Source organism: Talpa europaea (genome assembly GCF_964194135.1).
Source record: "Talpa europaea genome assembly, chromosome: 8".
Classification (NCBI taxonomy): domain Eukaryota; kingdom Metazoa; phylum Chordata; class Mammalia; order Eulipotyphla; family Talpidae; genus Talpa; species Talpa europaea.
Genome location: NC_140075.1, coordinates 51,486,607 through 51,514,390, shown reverse-complemented (window position 1 = coordinate 51,514,390; position 27,784 = coordinate 51,486,607). Strand labels below are relative to the sequence as shown.

Below are 27,784 nucleotides of genomic sequence, written 5' to 3'. Positions count from 1 at the left end.
TCAACCTGAATCTACTCTGCCCTCACTCCCAGCTTACTGCCCGTGTGTCTCAGAACACTGTTGTGGAAACTGAGGCTTAGAGAGCCTGCCTTGGTCCCAGTCCTGGGTATACAGGGTAGGGCATAAAGGGTCTGGATGCTCTTTCCAACATGCTGATTGGTCAAATGGGGTTTGGACGCTAACTTCAATGTCTGGACCTTAAAGAATTTAAACCCAGTATTTGACTTGTGATAAACAATTCTTGGATTTTTTTTCAGACATCTTCACATCTGATTCATTTTTTGCTCACCCCACTTTTGCTGCTGTTTCTTTTTTTTTTCTCTCCTTTTTTTCCTCTTTTTTTTGTTTTAAGATTTATTTATTTATGCAAGAACCGGGGTATAGGCCAGAGGCGTGGGAGGGTGAGAGGATTCACCAGAGACAGAGCGGGGAACAGAACAGGCAGACTGATGAAATACACTGCTCGGGTGAGACAGGAGAGGTCTGCTTTGCCATGTGGGATTCTTGCCAGCCGGCTGGGATTGAACCCATGCTGCAGAGGGTGTGGACAGCTTCACAGTGCGGTGCTCAACCGTCTGCGCCACCAAGGAGGCCCCCACTTTTGCTTCTTATATATCCTGGCTTATATTGAACATTACCCTATTTCTGCACTAATTCCCTTCCCCTAATTTTTTGAAGTCTTTTAAAAATTATATTCCAGCTTTCTAGCACCTTAGAGAAACCCTGACTAATTTAGTTCCACTTGCAGATTGGATTAGAATATTCTTGATTCCATTAAGTCAGATCACCAATAATGATATTACATAGAATGAGCCTGCTTGATATTCCTGCCCTCCTGTGTTTCTGATTTGCTTCTCAAATCAGTCATTTTGCCATCAAACCGTGATAAAATCAAGATCATTGTAAGCAAGCTGTCATGACATTGATGGGATCAAGGCTTTGCTGAAATAAAATGATATAGCTTTTATTATAGCAACTCAAGAAGGACCCATTGGACTGTATGCCAAACTTTGCCTTTTCAGGGCAGGAGAGAATCAGGAGATACAGGCCATTCTGGTACAGTGAATATGTCATGCATCATATAGCAATGTTTTGGTCAGTGGCAGACCACCTATACTCAGTGGTCCCTATACATAGCCCAAGTGTGTGGTAGGCCACACCATCTAGGTTTGTATAATTACACTCTATGAAATTTGCACAGAAATCTCCTAGTGCATATATTTCTCAGATGCTATCCAGTTGTTAAGTGATACACGACTATTTGTATCTTGTCCCTCCCAGTGGTCTGCAAACTCCCTGAGGGGAGAGGCCTGCTCCTCTGTGCATCCGTCCTCAGTGCTGAGCAAGGGGCTTTGCCTGGAGTTGGTGCCTGGTGAGGGTGAGAGAATGGACAGCGTGGGTGTGTGAAGTGCGAGGGTAGGAACACCTCCTGCCTGCAGTGGGTTACTCACCCTCTGGAGTGCAAGAGCCTGGGACTGGGGAAGGGCAGATAAAGCTCAAGGGCCAAAGCATGGTTCCACTAAGCCATTCTCCAGATATTTCTGAGTCCCTACTGTCAGGAGCTGACAGTGGCCCTGCGCCTCTAACTGTACCCCAAGTACCCTATCCCAACCTCTTCGGGTCTGAAAGGGCACGCCCATCTCCCCATTCTGATTCCTTCCTTTAAAAAATCCTTCTTCCGGGCCTCCCCGGTGGCGCAGCGGTTGAGCGCTGGGTTGCGAAGCTGCCCGCGGCCTCTGCGGCGCCGGTTCGATCCACGGCTGCTCCCAGGCCACTGGAGGAGGATCCCACATGGCGCGCAGACCTCTCCTGCCGCCCGCTGCTCCCCTCAGCAGTGTACTTCGGTCCTTCTGTCTGCTCTGCTCCCCGCTCTGGCTCTGGTGAATTCTCTCACCCTCCCGCGCTTCTGACTGTACCCAGTGCATGTATAAACAAAACAAAAAACAAACAAACCAGCAAACAAATAAAGCATGCCTCTATAAAAAAAAATAAAATAAAAAAATAAAAAATCCTTCTTCCAAGGTCCCACTGATGGGCACTGCAGGGTGGAGAGGGATTTGATTAACCTCAGGTGCCAAGACTAAGTGCTGAGTAGGAAGAACCTGGACTGGTGAGTTCAGACCTCAGTCTACAGATGGCGACAGGTAGCCGTCACCTCGAGATAGGATATCCTTGCAGGCAAGGTGGAGATCCTGGGATCATCCCCAAAGGAGTTAACAGGGGAGGTTCTGTGCGAGAAGCATCCCTCTGCCCTCCGGCTTCTTGTGCATCCTCTTTAGAAGGACTCTCCCTGCCTTGCATGACAATGTTTTGGTCAATGGCAGAGCACCTATATACAGAGGTCCCTATATATAGCTGAGGTATGTAGTAGGCTACACCATCTGCCTACCTTCCTGTTATCTTGAAAATTCATAACCGTGATAACAAAGCATTCAGTGACTGCATGTTGCTGTGGGAATGGATAAAGGGAGAAAACACACACATACACGTTATTATATCCTATCAAAATACCCACAGAGCATTATTTTTAAATTTATTTATGGTCTTAGTTTTGGGGAAAGAATAGATAAGAAATAGACGTTTTAAAAGCACCTTTTCAGTTAAGAGTATCAGTTCTCTAATTTGGACCAGGAAGCTCCTCTTGCTTTTTGAATAGAGGATCATTTTCCAATGTATAATGTATGTGGGGTTAAGATATTCAGGCACACTTGCTGAAATCTGGGCAAACCGCAAAGGCAGCATACAGTAACATAGAGTAACAATTATAGTTGTAGTTTCTGTTGGAATGGTCATTTAAATCTTATACTATGAAGCTGGCGGCTAGTATAGCATTAAAATTATCTTTGATCTGCTACTAACTAGCTGTGGTTTCCCTAGTTTAAGGCCTTTTTTCCTCTAGATCGAGGGAGTTAGAGTCCTTGGGTCTGTGAAGGGGACTCAGAGGTTGGAGGGGGGGTGAAGAAGGTGCCAGAAAGGGAGGGCTTGGGCCTTCCACATCCACCCAGCCACAGCAGCTCTGTTTTTGTCGTTTGTTTGGTTTTGGAGTTGTCTAAATCAACTAACTAAGCAGACTGGCCTAGGCAGTGGGGAAGTTCAGCAACAGTTGTGGTGCCAAGTGGGCTTAAGATTCTAGAGCCTTAGGCAGAAGAAATACGACACTAAATTGAAGATTTAGAAGAGTTATGAAGAAAAACAGTATGATCATCATATCTGAGGTTATGACCAGAATTCGATTAAACCTTGATTCAGGACTGGGTCAGAAAAACAATAAGCTATGTTTAGATTTTTCCCCTCCCCTTTAAAAGCATGCTTTTTTATGTATCACTGTTACAAACTAGTGCTTAGTAATGTTAAATATGGATGGTCGATCAGAACAAGGAACAATTTTGGCTATTGTTCATATAATTTTTTTTAAAGATTTATTTATTTATGCATACAAGAACTGGGATGAGAGGATTCACCAGAGACAGAGCAGGGAACAGAACAGGCAGACTGACTGAAGTACACTGCTGAGGGGAGCAGCGGGCAAGTCAGGAGAGGTCTGCTGCACCACGTGGGTAACCTCCCTGGTCAGGGATCGAACTCATGCTACAGTGGCTGTGGATAGAATCATAGGTTAACCCCTTGCGCCACCAGGGAGGCCCCTTGTTCATTTAATCTCTTAACAGTATTGTCAGTTTTTAAGTTTATTCTCAAATGAATGAATGGCTGGGTAGATGGATGGCCCTGTTTAAGAGTTTGTCTATGGGCTGCCCACAAAGGGCTTACAATCTAGTTGTGCCACGGACACTAGAAAAGATTGCAGCTTCAGAAAGATCTCTGCGATATGAATCAAAAAGTGGCTGCTGGTTTAGTTCAACAACTTACTGTTGATCTGAGCAACAGATGAGTCCTTTTTGTTATTTGATAAGCTGGATAGAATATTAGAACATATGTATAACATTCTTCCTTTAGGTAGAAATAACCTAAGAGTCCATCAGAAAGGATTAGGAAGTATGTGCTTCCAGGAAATGTGGAACTGCAGGATATTAAAGCAGGTCAGTTCTCAAATCAGTAAATCTAAAAGAGCATCTCTCCTATATCTACCCGCCTCTGAGCTAAGCACTTCCAGCGACAGCAGAGATAAGGCGTTTCCTGATCTCGAAGGATGTAATCTCCACCTCCCTCCCCTCCACAAAACAACTGTATTCGGTGACCAGAATGCAGCCAACACTGCACACAGAATCTGTTGGATGCATAAATATTGTGATCATCAGCTTTCTAGGCCGACTCCCCTCATATTCTTATACATTAAAAAAAGTGACATGGGGGGCCTTCCTGGTGGCGCTAGGGGTTAAGCACCGCACTGTGAAGCAATTTGCAGCTTCTGCAGCACGAGTTCCATCCCCGGCCAGCCAGGGAGCAACCCACATGGCTCAGATAAATAATTTTTTTAAACAATTTTTTTTTAAAGAGGCACGTATTTTATTTATTTGTTTGTTTGTTTATACATGCACTGGGTACAGTCAGAAGCGCGGGAGGGTGAGAGAATTCACCAGAGCCAGAGCGGGGAGCAGAGCAGGCAGAAGGACCAAGGCACACTGGTGAGGGGAGCAGCGGGCGGCAGGAGAGGTCTGCGCTCCATGCGGGACCCTCTTCCGGTGGGCGGGGAGCAGCCAGGGATTGAACCGGCGTCGCAGAGGCCGCGGGCAGCGTCGCAATCCAGCGCTCAACCGGGCCCAGTGACATGACTTGTACTAGCCTAGCTTTCTGATAATAGTTTCCACAGGTAGGTGGTTGGGAACTCTAATCTTACCTATCAGCTCACCACTCTTCCTAGGATGAAAATACTGGCCTCGGTGCTTCTGGTATTAAATCCAGATTCTGAGGCCTGGCTTTGCAGAACCCCTATAATTTGGACCTCCCTTTTCCAATCATTTCCCATCCCCCCCCCCCCCACCTCACCCAACAATTTCTTTTCCAAGACTTTCCTCCTTTTCTCCACCTGGCTCCCAGCCCTTCTCTGAACTTCTCTTTTCAGTTGGTGGCACAGTTGGCCACCGAGATGCAGAAATTCCCGATTCCTCCAATTATTTCATCTGTTCCCAACGAAGTCTAATTAGACTGTTGACTGCAGGGCCGCGCCTGCTTTTCTGAATCCAGGACAGAACTGGGGGACCACAGTAAGGTGCCCCTAAGAACCTGCTGGTGGAGAAGCCTTGTTGAGGAGCCCAGGGCGTGTGTGTTGGGGCGCCCCGGGACAGTTGTGTGTCCGCCCACCTCCCACGGAAGGGGCAGTGGGTGCTTCCTTCCTCCCTGGAAAATGGAATTGCTGCCTCAGTTTCCCTTGCAGCGGCCGAGCGCGCCCGGGCCCGGGCCCAGCTGGGGAATGTGCGCCCTTGGGGGGAGGGGGTGGCGGGAAATGGTGCCTCGCTCGCCCCAGCGACATCAAACCCTCGTTTGGCGTGTGAGGACAATGGCTGTCTTATTTTCTCCATTCGCCGCGCACAATGCCGGATTCTCTCATTCACCCGCGGCGGTGCGAGCGAGGTAATTAGCCAGCGCCATTCAGCGCGGACACTATTGCTATGCGGGGGGGCGAGGACGCCCGCGTCGGCGGGGATTAGCCGCGGCCCGGGGTGTGCAGCTGCGGCCACTTCAAAGGGGCCCGGCGGCCCGGCCGGCTGTGGGAACCGGGCGCCGCCCGCGAGAGCCGCCCCGCGCCGGCCCCGGCCCTGCCGGGGCACCCGCCGGTGCTCGGGCCCGGCCGGCGCCCGCCGCCCTCCGCACCCGCAGGCCCCGCAGCTCCGGAGGCTCCTGTCGCCCCCCATCACACTCCCACTTTCATCAGCTCTCAAGTGCTTTTTTCTTTTGAGTCCCGGGAGTCAAAGGGCAAAGAGGGGAAGGGGGGGCAGGCGCGAGGGGGCTGGGAGCTTGACACCCGGCGCTGACCTCTGAGGAGTGGAGCAGATGGTCCCACTTACTCCTGCCGCCGAGCCAGCGGCTCTCAGGGCCTCCGGCTCCGGGCCCTGACCCCGCCCGCCTCCCGAATGCCTGCACTGGGGCCTCGCGGGGGCTGCGCTCCCACATGCTCCTCCGTGCACCCCGCAGCCCCCGCCGCCAGCGCCAGCGAGGCTGGGGACTGGACCTCCGAGGTCTGCTTCTGTCGATCCTGGAGCCTCAGGGAAGATCAGGGATCTCAAGAACCTGCCGAGCCAGGGCTTCCAACCCCGTCTAGGAATGAATATGAAATACCCTCTGGAGCTTTTAGAGAAATAGATTCCTAGGCAGCAGGCCAGGCCAAGGGGTCTGAATCTGGCAGCAGGGCTCAGGAATCTACATAGTTACCTAGGTTCTGAGCTTATTGGGTACACAGTCACGTTTGGGGGTGCCAACTTAGCACCTTCATTTTTATTAAAGAAGGTGAGTCCTCATATAGGAAGTGACTTGCCCAAGGGTAGATAACAGATACTGTGGCAGGCTAGGAACTTGGGTCAGAGAGAAAGTGGTGGGAAAAGACCCTGCAAAGCCATATGATTCTTAAAGTCAACATTCAGAAAGCAGTTTGTGGGCCTCCCTGGTGGTGCAAGGCGTTAAGCACAGCACTATGAAGCAAACAGCAGACTCTGCAGCACCAGTTCGATCCCCGGCCGGCCAGGGAGCAATCCACATGGCGCAGCAGACCTCTCCTGTCTCGCCTGCTGCTCCCCTCAGCAGTGTATTTCAGTCTGTTCTGTTCTCCACTCTGTCTCTGGTAAATCCTCTCACCCCCCAGCTGTACCCTGTACCCCAGCTCTTGTATGCATAAAGAAATAAATCTTTTTTAAAAAAACAACAGAAAACAGTTTGTGAGGAATTACTTAGTATTTGTTCTAGGTACTGGAGGTAGAAAGGTAAATTAAATTAGGCTATGCTCTGCCTGTAGGAGTTGCAGAGAGTAGGTGGATTGATGCAGAAGCAGCTGACTTTAACACAGTCTGACAAGGGCCAAGAGAGAGGTACAAGACAACACATCAGAGGCAGGGATTAATTCTGTTACCTGTGGGGGATACAGAGAATGGGGGTGCTCCTAGAGAAAGGGACAAGAGTTTCAGGTGGAAGGGACAGTAGATGTAAAGGAATATTAGAGCAATTATGTGCAGGGAAGTCTTGTCTCCCATGATCAGAGTATAAACCATGTGAAGACACAATTAACTGGAATTTGAGGCTGGAAAGATGAAACAGAACCTAATAATGAAGACCTTAAATACTATCCCAAGGAGAATACCCTTGATTCAAGGAGGACCACCAAAAGTGTTTAATGAATACATTGAATATTCTGGAAATAATTGTGGATTCAGGATGAAGGAAGAAGAGGAAGGAGGGAAGAAGTAGGAAGGCTGGAGGGGGATTGTAGGGTATATGAGTTAATCAGGCTTTTTGCGCCACTAGCCTCTGTGGCTATCACTTGTGGCCTTGATTGTGTTGATGCTGGAGGTATTTGGGAGCGTGGGCATAGGGCACAGTGACTGATGGTGGACACCTGGGGCATGGGTGTGGGCATGTGCAAGTATGCACACCTGAGCCTGGAGACCAGGAATATAAGGACAGCTACAGGAGGACGTGTGATTATAGGAGAGGTGAGACCACGAGAGAAAGCCAGAGAGAGCCCAGAAAAAGAGTAAAGATTTGTGGGGGGCTTGTCTGCCTGCCTCCCAGCGCCCCCTTCCTGGCCCATGCTGCTTCCTTGCATGCCAGCCTCCATGCCTGGTATGCCTATGTACCTGGTTCCCTGAGAGAGCATTAAGGCCTGGAAAAATCCACCAAGGGCTCCAAGACTCTCCTTTCTCCATCTGCCTGAATTGATAGTGAACCTTCCCTATGCTTGCTTGCACAATAGGAAGCTATTACAGAAATAGTTGACTGTGCCTACGCCAAGGCAATGGGATAAAATGGAAGGATAAAGCAGCATTTGGTGATCAGTTAGGTGTGGGAGACAGGGAGAAGTGAGGGATGGTGGCTCCGTGGTGATAGCTTGGGTATTCCATGTGTGGTGAGGCTGTAAGACACAGGAAGAGGTTAGGAGTGGGTTGGTGATTCCTTTGAATATATTGGAAAGCTTTTGAAACCCTCTACAGAAGATGGTTCCTAGGGCTTTAAGAGAATTCTGACAACTAGAAGGCAGCAATGGAGTTCTCCAAATAAGTCTGTTTCCAGGATTTGGCAGTCCCATACCAACCAAGAAACTCCATGATCCTTTCCTGGAATATAGGCCTCCCTCTTTCCCAGAACAGATAAAGCTTATTTATTCTGAGGTGTCCTTGGTGGTAGAAAGTTGTCATCTGTTACGGTTCTGTGTTGAGCCACCAGAGGTCCTGTAGAGCCACGAGATATAAATGCATTGGATCAAGTTTCAAGAATAGGAGAAGCCCCATTCCTGGGTGGAAAGAGACCACTTTACTTAGTGTCATCCTAGAATCTTAATGTTGCTATTGGCCCTAGAGGTTATTTGTCTATTCTGCCCACTCCCATTTTATACATCAAAAAAAAAAAAAAAAAAAGATTGGAACTGAAAGGTCAATAAGGGAGACTGTGACAGAGCCAGGTGTGATCCCAGGTTGCCTCTCCATTCCCTAACCCTGCCTATATTAGTCCCTTCAAATCCTAATATATGACTTTGGAAATTTGGGGGAAGTATCTGTTTTTGTTGAGTTGTCCCCATGGTCATGTGAAAGCAATTTACTTAATAGCTCCAGCCTGGGCCCCCTAACCAGACGCCCTTCCGGGAGGTGAGGGGGATCCGGTGTCTTGACCAGAAAGACGGAAGTGAAGGATGTTGTGGGCCTGGGCAGGTTTACATAAGGAAGATTGGTGACCCTGGCATGGGCGGAGACGTGCAGTCTGTGGAGAGGGGCTCTGCTGGGCCTGGACATTTTCAAGTCTAAGGCGGAGAGTGATTCCCAAGTCAATTCCCAGCCCCTGATCCTGTACCCCTGGCTGGTGCTTGGAAGCAGATGTGCCTCAAAGACTGCAGCTGGCTGAGACTTTTTAACTGGTCCAAATCAGCTCCCCCATCTTCCAGAGGTAGAGACAGAGGCCCAGAGAAGTTAGTAAAAGGACTGACTCAGTCCTCCCATTAGCTCTTTCACCTCCCACGTCCCTTTACTGACCTCATGGAAGGCACTAGCATTTCAGAATGCTTTGTCCTACCCTCCAAAATCAGGAAAACACATCGCTCCTTTGTTCTGTAAGACCCAGCCAGGACAGGAGTAGCCCTGTGGGTCCTACCCTGGCAAGGCCTGCCCCCCAGGTTTGCGGGGTTGGAAGTACTCTGGGAAAAGCTGTCCCGGGACAAGCATCTTGGTTGTTTTTTCACCTTTGTTAATAGAATTTAGGAAACATGTGTGGACTCAGCAATCACTAGTGGCATGATAACACCTCCATATCATGGTACTTTCTGCATTAGTCATGCTCTATGAAACTGCCCCAAACCCTGGAGGAGTACAATTAAACCGAAACCTGCTATGTCAAGGGTGTCTCTGAATATGAGTAGGCACAATGCTTGCATTGTGCTTGTACAATGCTTGTAAGGGCCTAGGATGTTGTGTATCTCTTTTTCTGTGTATGTCCATGGATAACATCAGCATGTTTGAGCATTATTTAAGTATGTGGGTCTTCCTCCATGCCCTTCCACCCTACCCCAAGCCCCATTCCTAAGCTGTGATTCAGAGAAAGAGCTCTGGATTTGGAGTTAGACCACTCTAAAATTCAAATGCCTATTTTTAACATCACTAACTGGCTGTGTGACCTTGGACTAATTACTTAACCTCTCTGAGCCTCAGGAAGGCTAATAATCTCTACTGCTCAGAATTATTCTGATGTGATAACTAACTTTTGACTATGGAGGGCTTCTGCAGGTCTGCTTTTAGGGCCATACACCTGTGATGCTACCTAAGAGCCTGTTCCTGGGGCTTTCACCCTTCTGGCATTTCTTAGGAGCTTGTATAGAAATACGTAATGACAGAGCCTTTTGGATAGAGGGAATTTTGCCCCTAGAGTGCCAGCACATCCTCTCTGACACATCGTCAGATAGTCAGTAAATGCTTACAGCTGATTCTGTGGGTCTGCTGTGTATACAGAATTGTTTCCCAGCCCCCAAACCAGGACACCAGGACACATTCTCTGACTCACTACCTGATATGTGGAATGAAAACAAAGCAAACTATTTGAAATCCTTACTGCCTTTGAAAACCTAGTAGTGGGATGTTCACATGGAATGGGTGATGCTTCTTGATCTTTCCCCCTCTCTGAATGTATAAGGGACCGCCACTGAAGCAGTAGACATACCCACCTAGTGGAATGTCCAGTGTGCCACAGAAGGCCAGTGTGTGTCCACAGCACACATCCCCCCAGGCATACTTCACACCCCCCTCTGAAGGCTGGGGGTGCAGGGGGAGGAGCTCATGATTTGATCTGGAAGAACTGGAGACTCCCAATTATGGGGCTGTGTAATTAAAAGTAGTGCTTTGAGAGGCTTTATTCTCCTTGGGTTGTAAAAGCCCAGCCCTCAGGCCACAGAGAGCCCCAGATCACCTCCCCTGCAGCCATGCCTTCGGCCTTATAGTCCATTGGAATCAAAGATCAGGCCATAAAGGTTCGATACTCACCAGTCCTACAGCAGGCCAACAGCTGGATGCAGGGACTTTCCCTTGCTGAGTCCGCTCCCACTGTCCACCACCTCTTCCCCATTCAGGCCCCCATTTGTCAGAGGTGGCTGAGGGGAGGGAGGGGTGAGACATGGATTTATGGCTGCTGACTTGAAAGACAAAGTTGCCTTTTGTGTTAGAATTGGGGCCAGGGGAGTGGTGAGCTGGTGGTGGAGTAGGAGGGTGGAGGGAGGGGCTGGGTTCTGGGGGCCCAAAGCAGGGGATGAGAGGCCTGAGGAGGCAGAGGAAGCAGACAAAAGATCCCTAGGCTTCTCAGAGCAGGGTCACCAGGCAAAGGCCCAGATGAATCAATCACCCCAGCGAAGCCAAGTGAAGTCTCTGAGCCATTACAGTCTTCTGGGGCTGTTTGTATGTGCTGGACACTGTCTGCCCACTCCCCTCCAACATCCAAACCCCACACAGCCCTCTCCTCAAAACATGTGCTTTGGATTCAGAACCTTAATTCAACACTCAGATTTGATTTGGAGGCCCAGGAAAAGTCAACCCAGGTCTTCTAAGTTCATACCCCACTTCAAATGACCATAGTTTATCGATGTGGGGATTCTTCCCTAACAGCCAAAATAGGGCAAGGTGGGGATCCAGATAATGGGGACATGAGGACAGAGTGTTGAGGAGGGTTGGGGAGCAAATGCTGATGACAAGACCGATACCCCATGGGGGACTGTGGGCAAGTCACTAGCCTGTCCAAGACACGGGGTTCTCTGCTGTCACGTCCCTCTTTCTCATACGCATTTAGAGATAGTATATTTACAAGTGCTTTCAAGAGTTAAAGAGGCGTGTGAGGTGGACCTTGGCTGGCCCCCTGCCCCTCAGGGGCCACCCCGCCCCAGCTGTGCCCCGCTAGTGGCTCTGCCTGGTGGGTCTGGGTGGAGGCCTGAATTCAGCAGGTGTTTAACTACACCTCAGAGAGTCACATCCATCCCCCAGAATGAGCCTGGCCAATAAAGGCACGGGTTTATAGGCTTCATAAACATTTTACTAGAGAAATCAAGGCCTCAATTACCCAATGGCCTCTTCCAACTGACAGCTCGCCTGTTGGAGCCTCTGTGAAGCCCCCAGCAGAAGTAAGAGAGAAGAAACCCAGCTCTGGTTTCTACCTGCTGCCTCCTTCTCTCCCCCCCACCCCCACCTCCACTAACCGGTTCATCATTCCGGCCTTGCAAATTCTCTTTACTCACTTGTTCAGAGGACTTGAGGCTCTTAGCCTCTCTGGGGAAGACAGCCGTCCCCTTGTGGAAGATAACCACCGCCACCCCCTGTCCCCCCAGCCCCACCATACGCTGCCATCACCTCTCCTTGCTCCCTTTTATAACTCAAGATTCTACTATTTTCCCTCAACAATAGCTAACAAGGATTTACTATTTGTCAAGGACAGTGCTAAGCACTTTGCAAACATATCTCATTGACTCCTTCAGGGCAGCAGCTGCGGCAAAATGAGCTTTTATGGTCCCTACTTTCTAAGTGACAAAACAGTTTCTGGGAGGTGAAATAACTTGCTCAAGGTCACGCAGCTAAGAGTAGTGGTGTGGAGGTTTGAACCCAGCTCTCTATGATTTCAGAGTTTGTACCTCTTGACTACAGCACTACCTCCAAAAGTTGGTAACAAATTTCCCCACTAGGAACAGAAATCTTGTCCTGTGAGGCCTGTCTTGCCATGCAGTGTGACAGCCCCAGGATGTGATCAAGTGTGGGCCTTGCCAACAGTCTCTGAGCCCATGTGGCCCAGTGGGAGGGAGCGGTCAGGGGCAAGGCTCACTGGTGAAGCTGGAGAGGTAAGGGTGGGCTCTCTGGTGAAGCAGCAAGAGAGAAGACAGCTTGGGCTCTGAGCTTTGGCCTGGATCTGGATCAGTGCTGTCCAGTAGAATTTCCTTTTTTTTTTTTCAGTAGAATTTCTTTTTTTTTTTTTTTTCAGTAGAATTTCTTAACCAAGAAAATATTCTATTGGTGCTGTCCCATAATGTAGCCAGTGGCCACCAAACCTTTGAAATGTGGCTAGTGAGTCAGAGAGACTGAATTTTAAAATTTTATTTAATTTAAATGACCACAGGGGACACTCACTATAGCAGATGGCTGAAATCTGTGCAGAGTGCTCTGGTGCTACATAGCTCTGAGGGTTCCCTATGCCCAGGGTCTGTGGCCACTTGTGGATGCCACGTTGTAAGTGGCCTTGCTCATCCATAGTGTGGCTCCAGAAGGGTCTCCAGGCTCAAGGCTTCTGAATACCATTTCACATAACAAGTGCTTAAAGGCTTTTTTTAAAAAAGATTTATTTACTTATGCATACGAGAGCCGGGGTACAGGCCAGAGATGGGAGGTGTGTGTGTGAGGATTCACCAGAGACAGTAGGGAACAGAACAGGCAGACTGGCTGAAATACACTGCTGAGGGGAGCAGCAGACAAGACAGGAGAGGTCTGCTGCACCATGTGGGTTGCTCCCTGGCCTGCAGGGGATCTAACTTGTGCTGTAGAGGCTGTGGCTTGCTTCATAGTGCGGTGCTTAACCCCTTGCGCCACTAGGGAGGCCCAGGAGTAAAGGCATTTTTACCTCAGAAGTTGTATCTCAGGGAATGACCCAGAGCTCAAGTATTTGAAGAGCTATTATATGAGGAACAAAATTGTTTGTGTCTTCTCCACTGCACTGGCCAGTGGAAGCCACACAGGTGACTTAAATTTGTCTAGTAGTCACATTTACAAAAAATCCAAAAGAAACAGGTGAAGTTGATGTTAATAAAAAATTTGACTTTGGGGGGATTGCAATTGTATGGGGAATATAAAAATAAAATTTATTAATTAAAAAAAATTTGACTTTACTTAATATAGCCAAAATATTATCATTCCACATGTCATCATTATTTACACATTTTAATAAGATTTTTGCATGTTTTGGACTAAGTCTTTACAATCCAAAATGTTACCACTTCCATTTATAATCAATATTTAAAATTATTAATTATTATTATTAATTTTAAATAACTTTTACAATTTTTTATTGTGGCACAATACACAAAACAAAATTTGCCACCTTAGTCATTTTTTATGCCAGAAGTTTATTTACAAACACATCTACTATGTTGAGTTCAAGAGCCCAATATTTCAGAGTGACTTTTTCAAATGCTTCTCTTCATATTTGCTCTATGGTTGAACTAAAATGCCCTTATTCCTTAAGTAGTTGGTGTCTTACTATAAAGAAAGGGGCAGGAGGGGACTCTGGTGGCACAAGGGGTTAAGTCTCAGCACTATGAAGCTATCCGCAGCCACCAGGGAGCTACCCACATGGCGTAGCAGACCTCTCCTGTCTCGCCCACTGCTCCCCTCAGCAGTGTATTTCAGTAGATCTGCCTGCTTGTTCTGCTCCCCACTTTGTCTATGATGAATCCTCTCACCACCCTCTCACCACCCCGACACCTCTGTCCTGCACCCCAGGTCTTGTATGCATAAATAAATAAAATAAATCTTTTTTTAAAAGGGGGGGCAGCAAATTCAGATCCAAAGCACAGTCATCATAATTAGAAACATCCACATTTTCTGCTGGAAATGGCGATTTCCTCCTGGGCCCTCCTCAGAGTGGTTTCTATGGGCCCCAGAGTTTGTGAATTCGGGTGCTCTATGGGGCACAGCACCGTCAGGAGCCCTTGAAGAACACAGACACCAAGGCGGAAGAAATGGCGGCACCCCACCCAACCCTTATTTCACAAACTTGTTCTTCTGTGTGCCTTGCCCATCGTCCCGTGTGCAGCTCAGCGGCATTCAGTGCCTTCATATTACTGGACCACCACCTCCACTCTCCTGTCTAGAACTTCATCTTGCAAAAGTGAAACTATTCCCGTTACACATGCCAGTAAGTCCTCCTTTCCCTCCTTCCCAGCTCAACACCCAGCCTTCTACCTTCTGTCTCTGTGACTGGGACTGCTCTGGAGACCTCCTATAGGTGAAATCACACAATTTTGTCATTTTGTGACTGACTTATTTCACTTTACATGTGCCCAAAGTTCATTCATGTTGTCTCAGAATGTCCTTTTTAAGACTGAATAATATTTCATTAAATCTTATGCCACATTTTTTAATATATCCGTTGATGGACTTGGGTTGTTTCCACCTGTTCCCTATCAGGAATAAGGCAGCGTGAACCTGGGTGTGCAAATATCTCTTCAAGATCCTGCTTTCAATTCTTTGCAGGTATATACCCAGAAGTGGAATAGCTGGATTGCTTGATAACTTTATTTTTATTTTTAATAATACTAGTTTTTCAAAAAATATTTATTCATGCATAGAAGAACTGGGGTGTAGGCCAGAGGTGAGGGGACGGTGAGAGGATACACCAGAGCCAGAGTGGGAAGCAGAACAGATGGATTTGCCAAAACACATTGCTAAGGGGAGCAACAGGTGAGACAGAGGTCTGCTGTGCCATGTGTGGGTTAGCTCCCTGGCTGGGGATTGAACTCATGCTGTGGTGGCTGGAGACCACTTCATAGTGCTGAGACTTTAACCCCTGCACCACCAGGGAGACCCAACTTTATTTTTAATTTTTTGAGGACCCTACTGTTTTTTATAGTGGCTGTACCATTTCACATTCCCACTAACAGTATATAGGGTTTTCATTTCTCCATGTGCTTGCCAGTGCTTGGTATCTTCTGTTGCTTTGGGTTTTAGTTTTTTGTTTTTTGTTTTTTTTTTTTTGGTGGGACCCTCGCCGGTGGCTGGGAATTGAACTGGCACTGCAGAGGCTGCGGGCAGCCTTGCAACCCAGCACTCAACCACTGCGCCACCAGGGGAGGCCCGGGTTTTAGTTTTTTGATAGTACCATCCTAAAGAGTGTGAGGTAATACTTCGTGGTTTTGCTTTGCATTTCTTGAATATTTATTATCTTTCTGCTCTATATGAGGTCTTTGACACTCAGTGCAAATATTACACTTATAGCCTATTTCAATTTGTCTAGTCACACTGCAAGTGCTCTAATATAGTTGAATACTATATTACAAAATAAGACTCTCAAGGGGAAAGTTGGGGGCAGTAGGTAGAAGCACATGGAATTTAGGCATGTCCTGGTGAAGACAAAAAACATTAGTGTTGCCCCAGCTGCCTATGGAAGGCCTAGGCGTCCAGGGTGTCCCTGTCCTTGGTTGGGATGGATAGAAGAAAGGGACTGGCTTTGGATGCCTTGGGAAGTGTCTGTAGTTCATGGTTGTTCCTTTTGAATGGCTGGGGGGGCGGGGAGCAGGAGGAAACTGTGCCTCTGGCTTCTGCAAAGGCTATGTTTTGAAATCCCAACATGCCTACTGATCTTTGTCATCACACACAGGACAGGAGTCTGGTTTTAGCCTAAGGGTGAGGGGGAGGCAGGGCTTGGGGGATGCTACCAGCTTCCTTCCCAGCACTTTGCTGCGACCCTTCACTGCCCCCCAGCGTTCCCCTGGAGCCTGCCTAATCAGATCCAGGCCTGACCTCACCAGAGGTCCTGGACCAGGAGGAAAGCCCCCCTCTCCTCCCTTCTAGATCTGCTCTCAGGAGACCCCTCCCCTTGGGTGATTTATAGGAGTGTCTGGGACTGTTTCCTGCCTGTTTCTGCTGCCTTCCATCCTGACGATTGCTGGGCTCTCTCTGTCTCTGTCTTTCCACAAGGCCAGGCTGTCCCCAAGGTGCAAGGAGTGACTGGGAGATTCCTTCACAGATTGCTTGGGGATAAAGGTGCTTCTCCCTCCCTCCTCCACAACTGCTGCCATGCAAGTCTTTGTCCTCCCTGTCTCTCTCCAGCTGGCACACCAGAAGGCCATTGCTCAACCATTGCCCATTACCCTCTCCCATCACAAAGTTTGAAGTGAGGTTCCTAAAACTGTCCTTACAAGACCACAGGTGTCAGCAGGATATGAAGCATCAATAGCCCCAAACCAGAGAACCACCTTCAAGTCCACTGGTCATTGATACAATTCCTCCAGCACTGCCACAAACTGTAATGGTATATATATCATTTCCCATTATCCACATCATCTGGCATACTTGTATAGGGCTCAGGACATTTAGAAATCCAGCCCTCCATCCCACACATCCATGCTTACTCAGGAACCCGCTTCCCAGAGAGACATGATGAGGGACTCTGTGTCTTGCTAGTGCAAGCCAGGACAAAAGTAAGCCAAACATACCCTACCCTGAGAGATTGGGAGAGACCTAACCGGCCCCAAGAAACTTTCTCCCCTGACTTCGTAAAGAAAAAATATTATTAGGCCTCCCTGGTGGTGCAAGGGTGCAAGACACAACCTATGAAGCAATCCGCAGCCACTGCAGCATGAGTTCGATTCCCGGCCAGCCAGGGAGCAGCTCACATGGCACAGCAGATCTCTCTTGTCTCGCCCACTGCTCCCCTCAGCAGTGTATTTCAGTCAGTCTGCCTGTTCTGTTCCCCACTCTGTCTCTGGTGAATCCTCTTACCACCCCCACACCTCTGGCCTGTACCCCAGCTCTTGTATGCATAAATAAATAAATCTTAAAAAAAGAAAAAAGAAAAAATATTATTGCCTGTGAACTAGGAGTGAGTGGAAGAGTCCAAGAGACGCCAGCTGCGTATGCTCACTCAAAGACTGTGAGTCTGGACAAGGCCTTGTTTGTGAAGACTGCAGGGGTCACAGCAGTGAGGGCCCTGCTGAGCACCTGTTTGCTCCTTCATTTGCAAGTGAAAGGACTGGCACTGAGCCACTCCTGGTAGGGTCACCCCTGTGGCACCTGAGAATATGCAGCGCTGACCTTAAAGATTGGGTAGGAGTGTGAGGAAGGGAGGTCCACACCTTCCTAAAGAGGACCACGGGACACCTTCTGTGGACCTGCAACATGGTGCCAACTCCCAACCAGTGAGAAGAGGCCTGTCCAACTTGTAGTCTACTCCAGGATTATCTGCCCGTGGAGAGTGAAAAACTTGCTGGAGAGCTATGGGACATCCTGACAGAGGGCAGAGGCATGGGACTTCTGTTTCAGTGCCAGTAGAGTCACCAACTCAGTTTTCCTTTCATAAAATGAAGGTGTTGGCGGCTTTAGATGCACCTTTAAAGGCCATTACCCTGCCAGTGAAGTGTTTGATACAGAGGTGCAGGAGGCATTACTCAATGGAGGTGAAATGTGGAGCCCTGGGTGGGAGGGGGTGCAGCTGCAGTCAAGTGCCCCAGGGGACCTTAGGAGCCCCTGTTTTATGCTGCCTGAACAGTATCCCCCCCCACCCCGGCTCCTTACCCGGGACCCCTTTCTGCTCTAGCCCTCATCTCCAGCAGCATGCTCGGCCCAGTTTTGTCAGTGCTTAGTTTTGACAGGGGAATGAGGAGGCCTGATGGTGAGGCAGACTTTTCTACATCGCCAGCACGCAGATAAGAAGCCGCCCTTTCCCTGGTCTCTTTCCTCAGGCCAGCTACTAGCTCTGAGTACCTCCAGGGATCCCAGAATGGGGGCTAGAAACACAAAAGGATTCGGTTCCTTAATGAGGAGGCATCTGTAGTCAGTGGAGCCATTAGTCCCCGCCCCGGGTCCCTGGGGGCTAGGGAGGGGCATGCTGCGAGCTCCTTTCCAGCTGGAGTGAGGTGGGGGCTGGCAGCTCCCAGCTCCTGAATGGGCAGAGCCTCAGGGGGCACTGACAGCCAACCTAGGAGCCTGGGTACCCTCTCCACCCCCCTAGATATGCAGTCTATCTTGCCCTCCTGGAGGTTGAGTCCTGGAGGCAGAAAAGAGGCCCCAATAGCAACTTGTCACCCTCCCTCAAGCCCCTGGGCTGACCTGCAGGCCCTTGGACAAACAGTCTTTGGCCTGAGACCAAGCAGGCTGACCTCAGGGTGCTCCCTGGAGATCCTCTCACCCAGCCTGATGGGGACACCAGCTGCAGCACTTGCCCCCACCTTCTGCCCCAACGTACCGCTTATAAGGGCAGTACCTAAGTGGGTGTGCATGATTGATTACCTCCTCAGCACCAGAATCACCAGCCCTATTCACAGCCTGCCGTGGACACTCAGGCCACATCATAGAGACAGCCACCACCTCCTGGCACACACACTTGTGCAAGTCGGAGCACACACCCATCAGCAGCACTCCCAGGAGACCTTGAGAGAGGAGGAGGAGGCAGGCCGGGGGATTTTTATGCATGTTTATATTTAATGAACCACATGCAAATGAGATGGAGAACGTGCCACAAAAGAGTCTGCCCCTAGAGACTCCGGGAGGAAGGGCACAAAGACTTGGGCTTTGGGGCTGCCCTGGAGTCCAGAACAGGCCGGAGGGTTGAGTGGGCCTGAGACAGGTGTGCCCACCCACTCAGGGGAGCCAAGAGCAGGAGCTGGGACTGGCTCCAGCGTCCCTGCTGCTGTGGGGGGAGAGCCCCTTCTGGGAGGGGACACTGTCCCGGTTGACGGAGTGCGGAGGGGAGGGGCTGCTGCCTGGACAGATGGTGAGCCGCCTTCCCACACTTGAAGCAAAGTGGATTTTAATGAAATCTGCAGCCCTGGTGCTGAAACTGGGAACTCTAGTAGGAGGGGCCCCTTTCCCAGGCCTTACAGGGGCATGCGGGTGGGTAGGAACATAATCAGGACTAAAATGATCTGGGGGTGCCCCTCTGTTCTTGCCTCTGCAGACCAGAGTTCAAGGGGCTAGTTCAGATCCCCAAAAGGTAGAGAGGGGATCCCTGAATATTTATGACACATTGAAATGTAGATTGGTGGGCCTGACAGTCTTCTGAGAGGCTTGTCACCTTGGATGGATACATCACGCTTGCTTTTGGGGGTCCATTGAGAAGCTGCAGAATACCTGGGGTTGGGAGTGATGAGGGTGGGCAAGGATAAGTCACTGGGCGTCAGTAACCAGGTTCTAATTCTGGACTAATCATGTTCCTTCTCTGGGCCTCAGGAGCCTCTTCTGTAAAAGAGACCCATACTCAGGCCTTGTGTACTTTCGGGGGAGCTTATAAAAAGAAATCCAAAAGCAGCTGAATAAGTGGGAGTCAGGCTTTCTTTGACTGGCCTTTGTAGGTCAGCTTTGGGGGAGCACTGCCTCCCAAGGAAACCCCTAACTGCCCAAGATTTCCTTCTTAGAGGCTTGTCAGCCTAGAATGTCTCCAGATTTCTTAGTGTCCCCACCCAGCCTACCACCTACCAGTAAGGGGGAGATGGTTCCCATGGATAAGAGGCATGGGAGGCATGGGTGTATCCCCAGACTGCTGCCCTGCATCTGCCAGCGCCAGAAAAGCTCCCTGCTCCACACTAGGTGGGCCCAGTAGTCAGGTCGAGGCCCTGTGACCCACCACCGGTCCCTTCCCTCCACACCTCAGCCTGTGCCTCTCCTATACATCTCCCTTTCTTTTTCTAGCCATGTCGGACTTCCACGTGCACCCCCAGGCCACCGTGGGCGAGGAGGGAGGTGTGGCCCGCTTCCAGTGCCAAATCCATGGGCTTCCCAAACCCCTGATCACGTGGGAGAAGAACAGAGTCCCCGTTGACACGGCCAATGAGAGGTGAGCCACGTGTGGAGAAGACAGAGGCTGCTGGTGTCTGGACTTAGGAGAAGGACCGCCCGCCCGAAGCCCTGGACATGGAGCCATGGGCCCCTGAGACAGTGGCGTTTCTGCAGCTGGCTTGAGACTGGGGGTTCCTGGGGCTCATGGGATCCAGTCCCAGCCGTCGAAGGTGTGTGTTCTTTGCCAAGGCTGGAATGACGGTGTCTACCTGCAAGGGTCCCAGTGTGTCTGTGATGATGACGGTGACAGTGGGAAAGATCCCAGGGCCCGTCTGTGATTCTGAGTGACCCTGTGGCCCGTGGTGCCAGTGCTGAACTCTCCCCTCCGCAGGTACACATTGCTGCCCAAGGGGGTCCTGCAGATCACAGGACTTCGGGCTGAGGACAGCGGTGTCTTCCACTGTGTGGCCTCGAACATTGCCAGTGTCCGGGTCAGCCACGGGGCCAGGCTCACTGTGTCAGGTGAGGGTCTTTTGCTCGGCCTGATTCCACCTCCAGGCCGCCTCCTGCCTTCTCCCCACCCTCAAAGCAATCCCCTTTTAACTGACTCCTGGAGACTCATCAGCCAAGTGTGTACAGAGCAGTCTAAACACACAGTGCTGTGCTCCTTGTGGTGAGGGCTCAGGGGAATGTGAGGCTCGCTCCCTGCTGCTGTTCCACCTGGGAAAGCCATGCTCTGTCTGTTCCAGAACTGTCCCATTGCCAGAGGCTCTGTGGGGCTGGGAGAAGAGGGATGGATGCAAGGACAGGCCTGTCTCCCCCACATCTCCTCTCAGCCCACAGGACCTGTTGTCTGGGCTGGAGCTTGTTGCCACCATGTCCTGGGTTGAGGGCAGGATGAGGTGGTAGGAGGGTCCTCAGGAGAAGAAATGGGGTTTCTTCCTCCCAGGCTCAGGCTCTGGGGCCTACAAGGAGCCCATGATCCTCGTGGGGCCTGAGAACCTCACCCTGACGGTGCACCAGACCGCGGTCCTGGAGTGTGTCGCCACGGGCAACCCGCGCCCCATTGTGTCCTGGAGCCGCCTGGGTGAGCCTCCTCCTTCAGCCCCTGCTTCTCCCAGCCCTGTCCCACCCCCTGAGAGGGCCTGCTCTCACCCAGCTCTGTGGGGACTTTGAATCCTGTTTGTTCTCCATGGGGGTTCGTTCTCTTGGAGGCCTGGGGAAGGGGGGGCTGTTTCCCTCTTCTTGGCAAGACCAGGGAGGTCCACCTCTCCATGGCATTCTCCCTCCCCCTGTGTGGATGGCTTAGCTCCCTGGGATACCTCTGCTAGCCTGGCAGTCCTGCAGAGATCCCCTCCTCCACACTGCCCTCATCCGGAGCGTGGGCCCCCAGAACCCCTCTCTCTGTAGCTCTCTGTGCCCCGGTCTCTTTCCCTTCCTGTGCATCCCTGCCCTCTATACCCTGGACATACTCCCGGGCTCTGCAATCCCAAACCCCTCCAAATCTCAGCCGGTGTCAAATCCTCACTCTCCACCCACCCCTGCCCCCGAGTCTCTAGCCTGGCCCCCTAAATCCCCAGCCTAAATCCCTAGGCAGCTGAAGGAGAGAAATGAAAGGGTGCAGATGGGCCCACATTGTCTGGGTGGAAAGGTCACCGGGGGAAGGAGAGTCTGGAGGCGATGGGGTGGGGTCCACATTCACAGGGAGACTGCACCACATTGTAGCAGCTGAGTGATGGGGAAGGAGGGGGCAGCAGGCGGGATAATGGAGTAGATTTCACCACTTCAGGGACTGAATGGAGAGCTGTCTCCTTGCATTCTGACTGTGCTAATCTGATCCTGGACCGGGGGTGGCGGGGAGGCCTGTCCCTGGGAGAGGCTGGGAAGAGTGGCCTCAGCATGAGGAGAAGCCCATAGGCACTGCAAGGACCATCTGGCCCAGCTTTTCCCGAAGCCTGATCTGCAGAGGGGGAGGAAAGACATGGGGGTCTAACAAGTTTGGGAAACAGCTCGCCTGGTCCTGTTGCTATGGGACTTCTCCAAACTAATGGATGCTGGAACGGATGGAGGGAGTGGAAAGGATCTTTAACCATGGACTGTTTTCACGAGAGACAAACTAGTTTGGGAAATGTCCACCTAACTAAACCCCTCACTTTCCTGACTGGGAAACTGAGAGAAAGGGATTAGAGGACCCCAGTGAGTCCACAATAATGCTAGGGCCAGGACCCTCGTCTCTGCTGCTGCTGGTTGTAGAGTCAATGATTGGGGCTGTCTGGGAGATCAGTGATACATCCGGGATGTTCCTCTATGCCCACCTCCCTGAACTCCATTCTTGCCCTCCTCAGATGGCCGTCCCATCGGAGTGGAAGGCATCCAGGTGCTGGGCACCGGGAACCTTATCATCTCAGACGTGACTGTCCAGCATTCCGGAGTCTATGTCTGTGCCGCCAACAGACCTGGCACCCGGGTTCGGAGAACAGCGCAGGGCCGCCTGGTGGTGCAGGGTACAGACCTTCCCCTTGCAGAGGGAGGGAAGGGGCTTTTGCAGGGCCTCCTCCCCCTGTCTCATTCCTTACCCCATAACATCCATGGCCCACCCTGGGGGCCGTCCTCTTACCCAGTTCCTATTTTCACCCTAACCCTGTCCCCTGCCCCTCCCCCGCCACCCAGGGACAACTGTCTTCTTCTCCGCCCATGTATATGCTGACAGTGGGAGAACATTCTTTTAGTCCTGTGTGCCCCTCCAGGTGCCAGCATCCATGCTATCCACCCCCATACCCTCCATCCACCCCAGTCATTTCCACTTTTTTGTCTCAGCTGGTCTCCCCAGCCTGCATCTCTGACACATGTCCCTCCCCCCATGAGCTGTTTGCATTCACACGTGTGGCACTTCCACGCTCACACCTGCCTGCCAGCGCTCAGCGTGTGTCATTTTCACACTCTCACACCCCAGCGCCCGCCTCCACTCCCGCGTGTGTGAGGCAGTTCTGTCCATCCCCCTGCTCTGGGGGCTCAACTGTCCCCATAAACCTTACCTGCCTTGCCATTTGCAAGGGCCTCCTGTGCTTGTTCCCTCCTGGAGCGCTGGGCCAGGGTGGGAGGGGGGAACTAGCAACTTAAATGCCCGTTTGTTTAGCATTCCATGTGCCGTTCATCTGTCCAAATGAAAGTGATGGAGCATTTCATTTCTCGGGTCTTAATGGAGACTTGAAGCTGGGGATTGGAGGAGAGTGGAATTGAATGTAGGGGTGGAGGGGGCCTGTACTGAGGGCTCATCCATCTCCCCGTCATTACCTCCTTGGAGGTGCAGCCAAATCTATTAGCACATTTATTTATTTAACAATTTCCTGAACAGGGAGCTCAGCTTGATTGCTTTCGGATACAAATGTCAGTCTTTTAAACAGTCATTAAAATGGAGTCCTCTCTTGGGTCTGCCTCTCTGGGGCAGAGGGAGTGGGACCTGCCACTCCCTGGGGACCCTGCTAGTGTAAAGGGTGGGCCGCCCCCCCCCAAGGAATCTCCCAAGAGTGGATGAACCCACCCAGTCGCCTGCAGACCTTATGATTCCCCTTTCCTGGCAGCTGTGTCCTCCCTCTTCACTTGACCCTCACGACTCTCCCTGCTTCTCTGTGCCCACCTCACCCCCAGCCCCAGCAGAGTTTGTCCAGCACCCCCAGTCCATCTCCAGGCCAGCTGGGACCACAGCCATGTTCACCTGCCAAGCCCAGGGTGAGCCGCCCCCTCACGTCACGTGGTTGAAGAACGGCCAGGTGCTGGGGCCAGGAGGCCACGTAAGACTCAAGAATAACAACAGGCACGTGCATGAGTGTGAGTGTGTATGTCTGTGTGTGTGTGGTATACTGGGGTGAGACCGGGAAAAGAGGCAGGAAGGGGGGCTGGGGACAGATGGCTTGAGCAGGCAGTGTGCCTCCTAGCAGGGAGGAACACCAAATTGGGAGTCTGGACACTTGGGTTTGCATCCCAGGCCTGCCGCTAACTTGCTGAGAAACCTCAAATAAATCTCTTGGCTTCTGGAGGGGGTTAAGTTTCTCCAGCTCTCAAATGGGGTGATTTGGCCAACCTCTAGGGCTACCCTGGGAGAGGAGAAGAGAATCTGAGGCTCTCCCTCCCTCTGTAGCACCCTGACCATTTCTGGAATTGGCCCTGAAGACGAGGCCATCTACCAATGTGTGGCCGAGAACAGTGCCGGCTCCTCACAGGCCAGTGCCAGGCTGACGGTGCTGTGGGCCGAGGGGTTGCCTGGACCCCCCCTGAATGTACAGGCAGTCTCTGTGTCATCCACTGAGGTCCGCGTGTCCTGGAACGAGCCCCTGGTCAACACCAAGGAGATCATCGGCTATGTCCTGCACATTAGGAAGGCTGCCGGTGGGTGGGGCCGGGAGGGCCAGGCTGTCTCTACAGCCCCTCCCTCTTGTTTGCTGCTTCTCCTCCCTTTCAATCCTGTATGTCTGTCTCCACCTTCCATTCCTTCTCCCTCCCCTGCACCCGGGCTGCCCTCATTTCACCAGTGCTGGTAGGGCTCCTCATGCCCCTTACTCTTCCTGACCAACCCGCTACCTCTCCAGACCCTCTGGAGCTGGAGTATCAGGAAGCAGTTAGCAAGAGCACCTTTCAGCACCTGGTGAGCGACCTTGAACCCTCCACTGTCTACAGCTTCTACATCAAGGCCTACACTCCAAGAGGGGCCAGCTCAGCCTCTACCCCTACAATTGCCAGCACCCTAGGAGAAGGTGAGGCCTGGATGGAGAGTACAGGGTATTAGAGCTTGTTCTGGTTAAGCATGGCACAGAGGGCCTGGCCTGAGGCTAAGAGGTGGCTGGGTCTAGAGGAAGGGGTGTCCTTTGCTAATTCATGTAAAGTTATGGTTTGAGCCAGCTGAGGTTCTGGATCAGAGGCCAAAGAACTGTCAGGCTTGGGTGTTCTGGGTCACAGGAAGAAGGTGGGAAGGTAGAGAGTCAACAGACACCTCACATCTTGGCCTCCTCTGTCTGCCCGCAGCCCCTGCCCCACCCCCACTGTCAGTGAGGGTCCTGGGCAGCTCCTCCCTGCAGCTGCTGTGGGAGCCCTGGCCCCGGCTGGCCCAGCATGAGGGTGGCTTCAAGCTGTTCTACCGCCCAGCAAGCAAAGCTTCCTTCACTGGCCCCATTCTGCTGCCTGGAACTGTCTCTTCCTACAACCTCAGCCACCTCGGTGAGGTGGACACGGCGCTGGGCTTCAGAGGCTGGGCAGGGGTGTGGTGCATGGGGCCAGGAGGTGGCGTGCAGGAACCACCTCTATTTTCCTGCCAGAAAGGAATGGGTGGAACAGTCATTCAGCAACCCTGCCTTTCCTCCAGACCCCACTGCAGTGTACGAGGTGAAGCTGCTCGCCTACAACCAGCATGGGGACGGCAATGCCACGGTCCGCTTTGTGTCTTTGAGGGGGGCATCTGAGAGGACAGGTATGGATTGGGTGTGTAGTGTGGGGCTAACAACTGACACCCTGGAAGGGAGGCCAAGAGCTGAGAGTAGAGGGGAACAGGCACTCAGAGAAGATAGGGGTGTGGCACATTGCAAAGAACCCTTCAGAACATAGGTATAGACACCAGTTTGAATTGTTGCTGTGCAAGGTCCTAGCAGGGATACTAGCTATTTTACAGTTCTTGGCAAGAATGAAATGGTCCATGTAAAGTGTTATTCCCAGGATCTGGCAAAAAGTTAGTGTTTGATAACAGGCAAAAAGAACCAGAAAGTTGGTGGAGGGGTTCTGTAGGCAGAAGCAAAGGTTATGTGCACTTGGGGTGGGAGCACCTGAGAGAGAAGGTGCTCCCAGAGAATGGGTGTCTGGGGTTGCTTCAGGCCGGGAAGGCTACAGCCCCCCACTTGCTCCTCTCCCCCACTCCCAGCCCTGAGCCCACCATGTGACTGCCGGAAGGAAGAAGCCACCAACCAGACATCCACCACAGGCATTGTCATTGGCATCCACATTGGGGTCACCTGCATCATCTTCTGTGTCCTCTTCCTCCTGTTTGGCCAAAGGGGCAGGTGAGTTCTGGGCCAGGAAGAGGGGGCTGGCTGGCATGGTTGGGAAGGCCTGGAGAAGGAGAGGTGGCAGGGAAAGGAATTTGGGGCTCACTGTATCTTTCCTTTTGTTCTCACTCCCTCCCATATCTCCCTTCAAATCATGGCTCATCCTCCAGGGTCCTCTTGTGTAAGGATGTAGAAAACCAGCTCTCCCCTCCTCAGGGCCCCCGGAGCCAGAGGGACCCTGGCTTTCTGGCACTGAATGGGGTGGGGCGGGGAGAACGGGGCCGAGATGAGAAACACGTGGACATGAAGGAGCTGGAGCAGTTGTTTCCCACTGCTGGGACAGCAGAGCAGCCAGAACCCAGATCTCACGCCAGATCCATGGTGAGTGCACACCTCTTTGTTCAGGCTCTAGTCACCACCCAATCCTGCCCTCCCTTCGCCTCAGTCCAGACCTTGGTCGTTGGCCAAACACTAGACCTTCTCTAGGCAAACGTAGCTGGCGTGCTTCTTTCTGTGCCCCTGAAGCTGTCAGAGACCTGGAGACCCTGAACCCCAAGTGGGTCGGACCCAGAGCCTGCCCATCCGGCTGGAGCCCGAGGACCTCTGGCCCTCATGCTGACACCTGTGTTATCCACCCTTTCCTCCGCAGGACCCTGTCCAGTGTGAGGAGACCCAGCTCTCGATGCTGCCAGTCCAGGGGATCGACCTTCTGGAGGAGATGACCTCGGAGGTCAGGGTCCCCTGTGCAGGCCCCGCGGCTGCCCTGCCACCCCAGGATATAGGTCCCAGCCTCCTCGTTGAAGGACAGGCCCCCCAGCTCTCCGCTGCACCAGCTGCCCAGCCAGATGACTCGGGACAGTAGCCAGTGTCTGGCTGGCATTGGAGGGGGGCAGTACCCCATTCTCAGGTCAAAGGCAGGATTTCCCCTGTTATGTGAGTTTCAGATGGGGCCTTCCCAGTATTTCCTTCCCAACAACCCCTCAGGTTGTCAAGATCTAAAGACACCTTGTCAGGGAATCAACCCCCTTAAGGACCTCGGGGGGGGGGGGAGGCCTACAAGAGCCCCTTCTTTAAAAACAAGCAAAACTTAAAATACTCCCCCCCCCTCCAAAAAAAGAGAGAGAGGAAGGTGAATTAGATTCCAAAAATATGCCCCTGTTATGACTGGGCCCCTGACACTGTCACCCTGCACCAACCTTGTTTTCTCAGGATGGATTTTGCTGTTTTGGCGCTCAGCACCTACCTCAGCCGGAATGAATGTCTTTGGGGGAGTGGGCCGTAGTCTCAGCCCCTACCCCACAGAGCCCTGATGCACTCCTACCTCAAGTCCCTTTGTGGGCACCTCCTCCTCCTCCCCACATTGTTGTCCAGAAGTTAAAAAAAAAAAAAAAAGGAAAAAAAAAAAGCACTTCCCCATTTCCAGGTGTGAAAGGAAATGTCTACCTCAAGGCTCACTGGCTCTTTGGGCCTGTGTTGTGTCACTGGACCTCCCTCCTGGCTCCTCTGCCTGCTGCCCACAGCCTTCCCGTCAGTCTCCAGAGAGGAGGCCAGAGGCTAAGTCACCAAGGGTGGGCCTCTTGGGGCCTACAGAAATAAAGATGGAATTGGTCAAAGAAAATGACAAAAAGCCAAAAATGAGAGGAAACTGTTCCCTGG

General features: G+C 51.5%; 1 protein-coding gene across 1 annotated transcript in view; it reads left to right on the top strand.

Annotated features, from left to right (window-relative positions):
- The window catches only part of IGDCC3 (immunoglobulin superfamily DCC subclass member 3), a gene marked incomplete at both ends in the record, with an annotated part of 44,673 nt that extends 17,683 nt beyond the window's left edge, over positions 1-26,990 (top strand). The window contains 12 exons of the mRNA XM_084241001.1: positions 20,013-20,157; positions 20,491-20,621; positions 21,049-21,186; positions 22,445-22,603; positions 23,748-23,925; positions 24,238-24,485; positions 24,686-24,850; positions 25,119-25,310; positions 25,456-25,560; positions 26,005-26,143; positions 26,299-26,509; positions 26,778-26,990. Coding sequence (XP_084097127.1) covers positions 20,013-20,157; positions 20,491-20,621; positions 21,049-21,186; positions 22,445-22,603; positions 23,748-23,925; positions 24,238-24,485; positions 24,686-24,850; positions 25,119-25,310; positions 25,456-25,560; positions 26,005-26,143; positions 26,299-26,509; positions 26,778-26,990 — 2,024 coding nt within the window. The remainder of the gene's footprint in view (positions 1-20,012; positions 20,158-20,490; positions 20,622-21,048; positions 21,187-22,444; positions 22,604-23,747; positions 23,926-24,237; positions 24,486-24,685; positions 24,851-25,118; positions 25,311-25,455; positions 25,561-26,004; positions 26,144-26,298; positions 26,510-26,777) is intronic.
- Between the last annotated feature and the right edge of the window lie 794 nt (positions 26,991-27,784).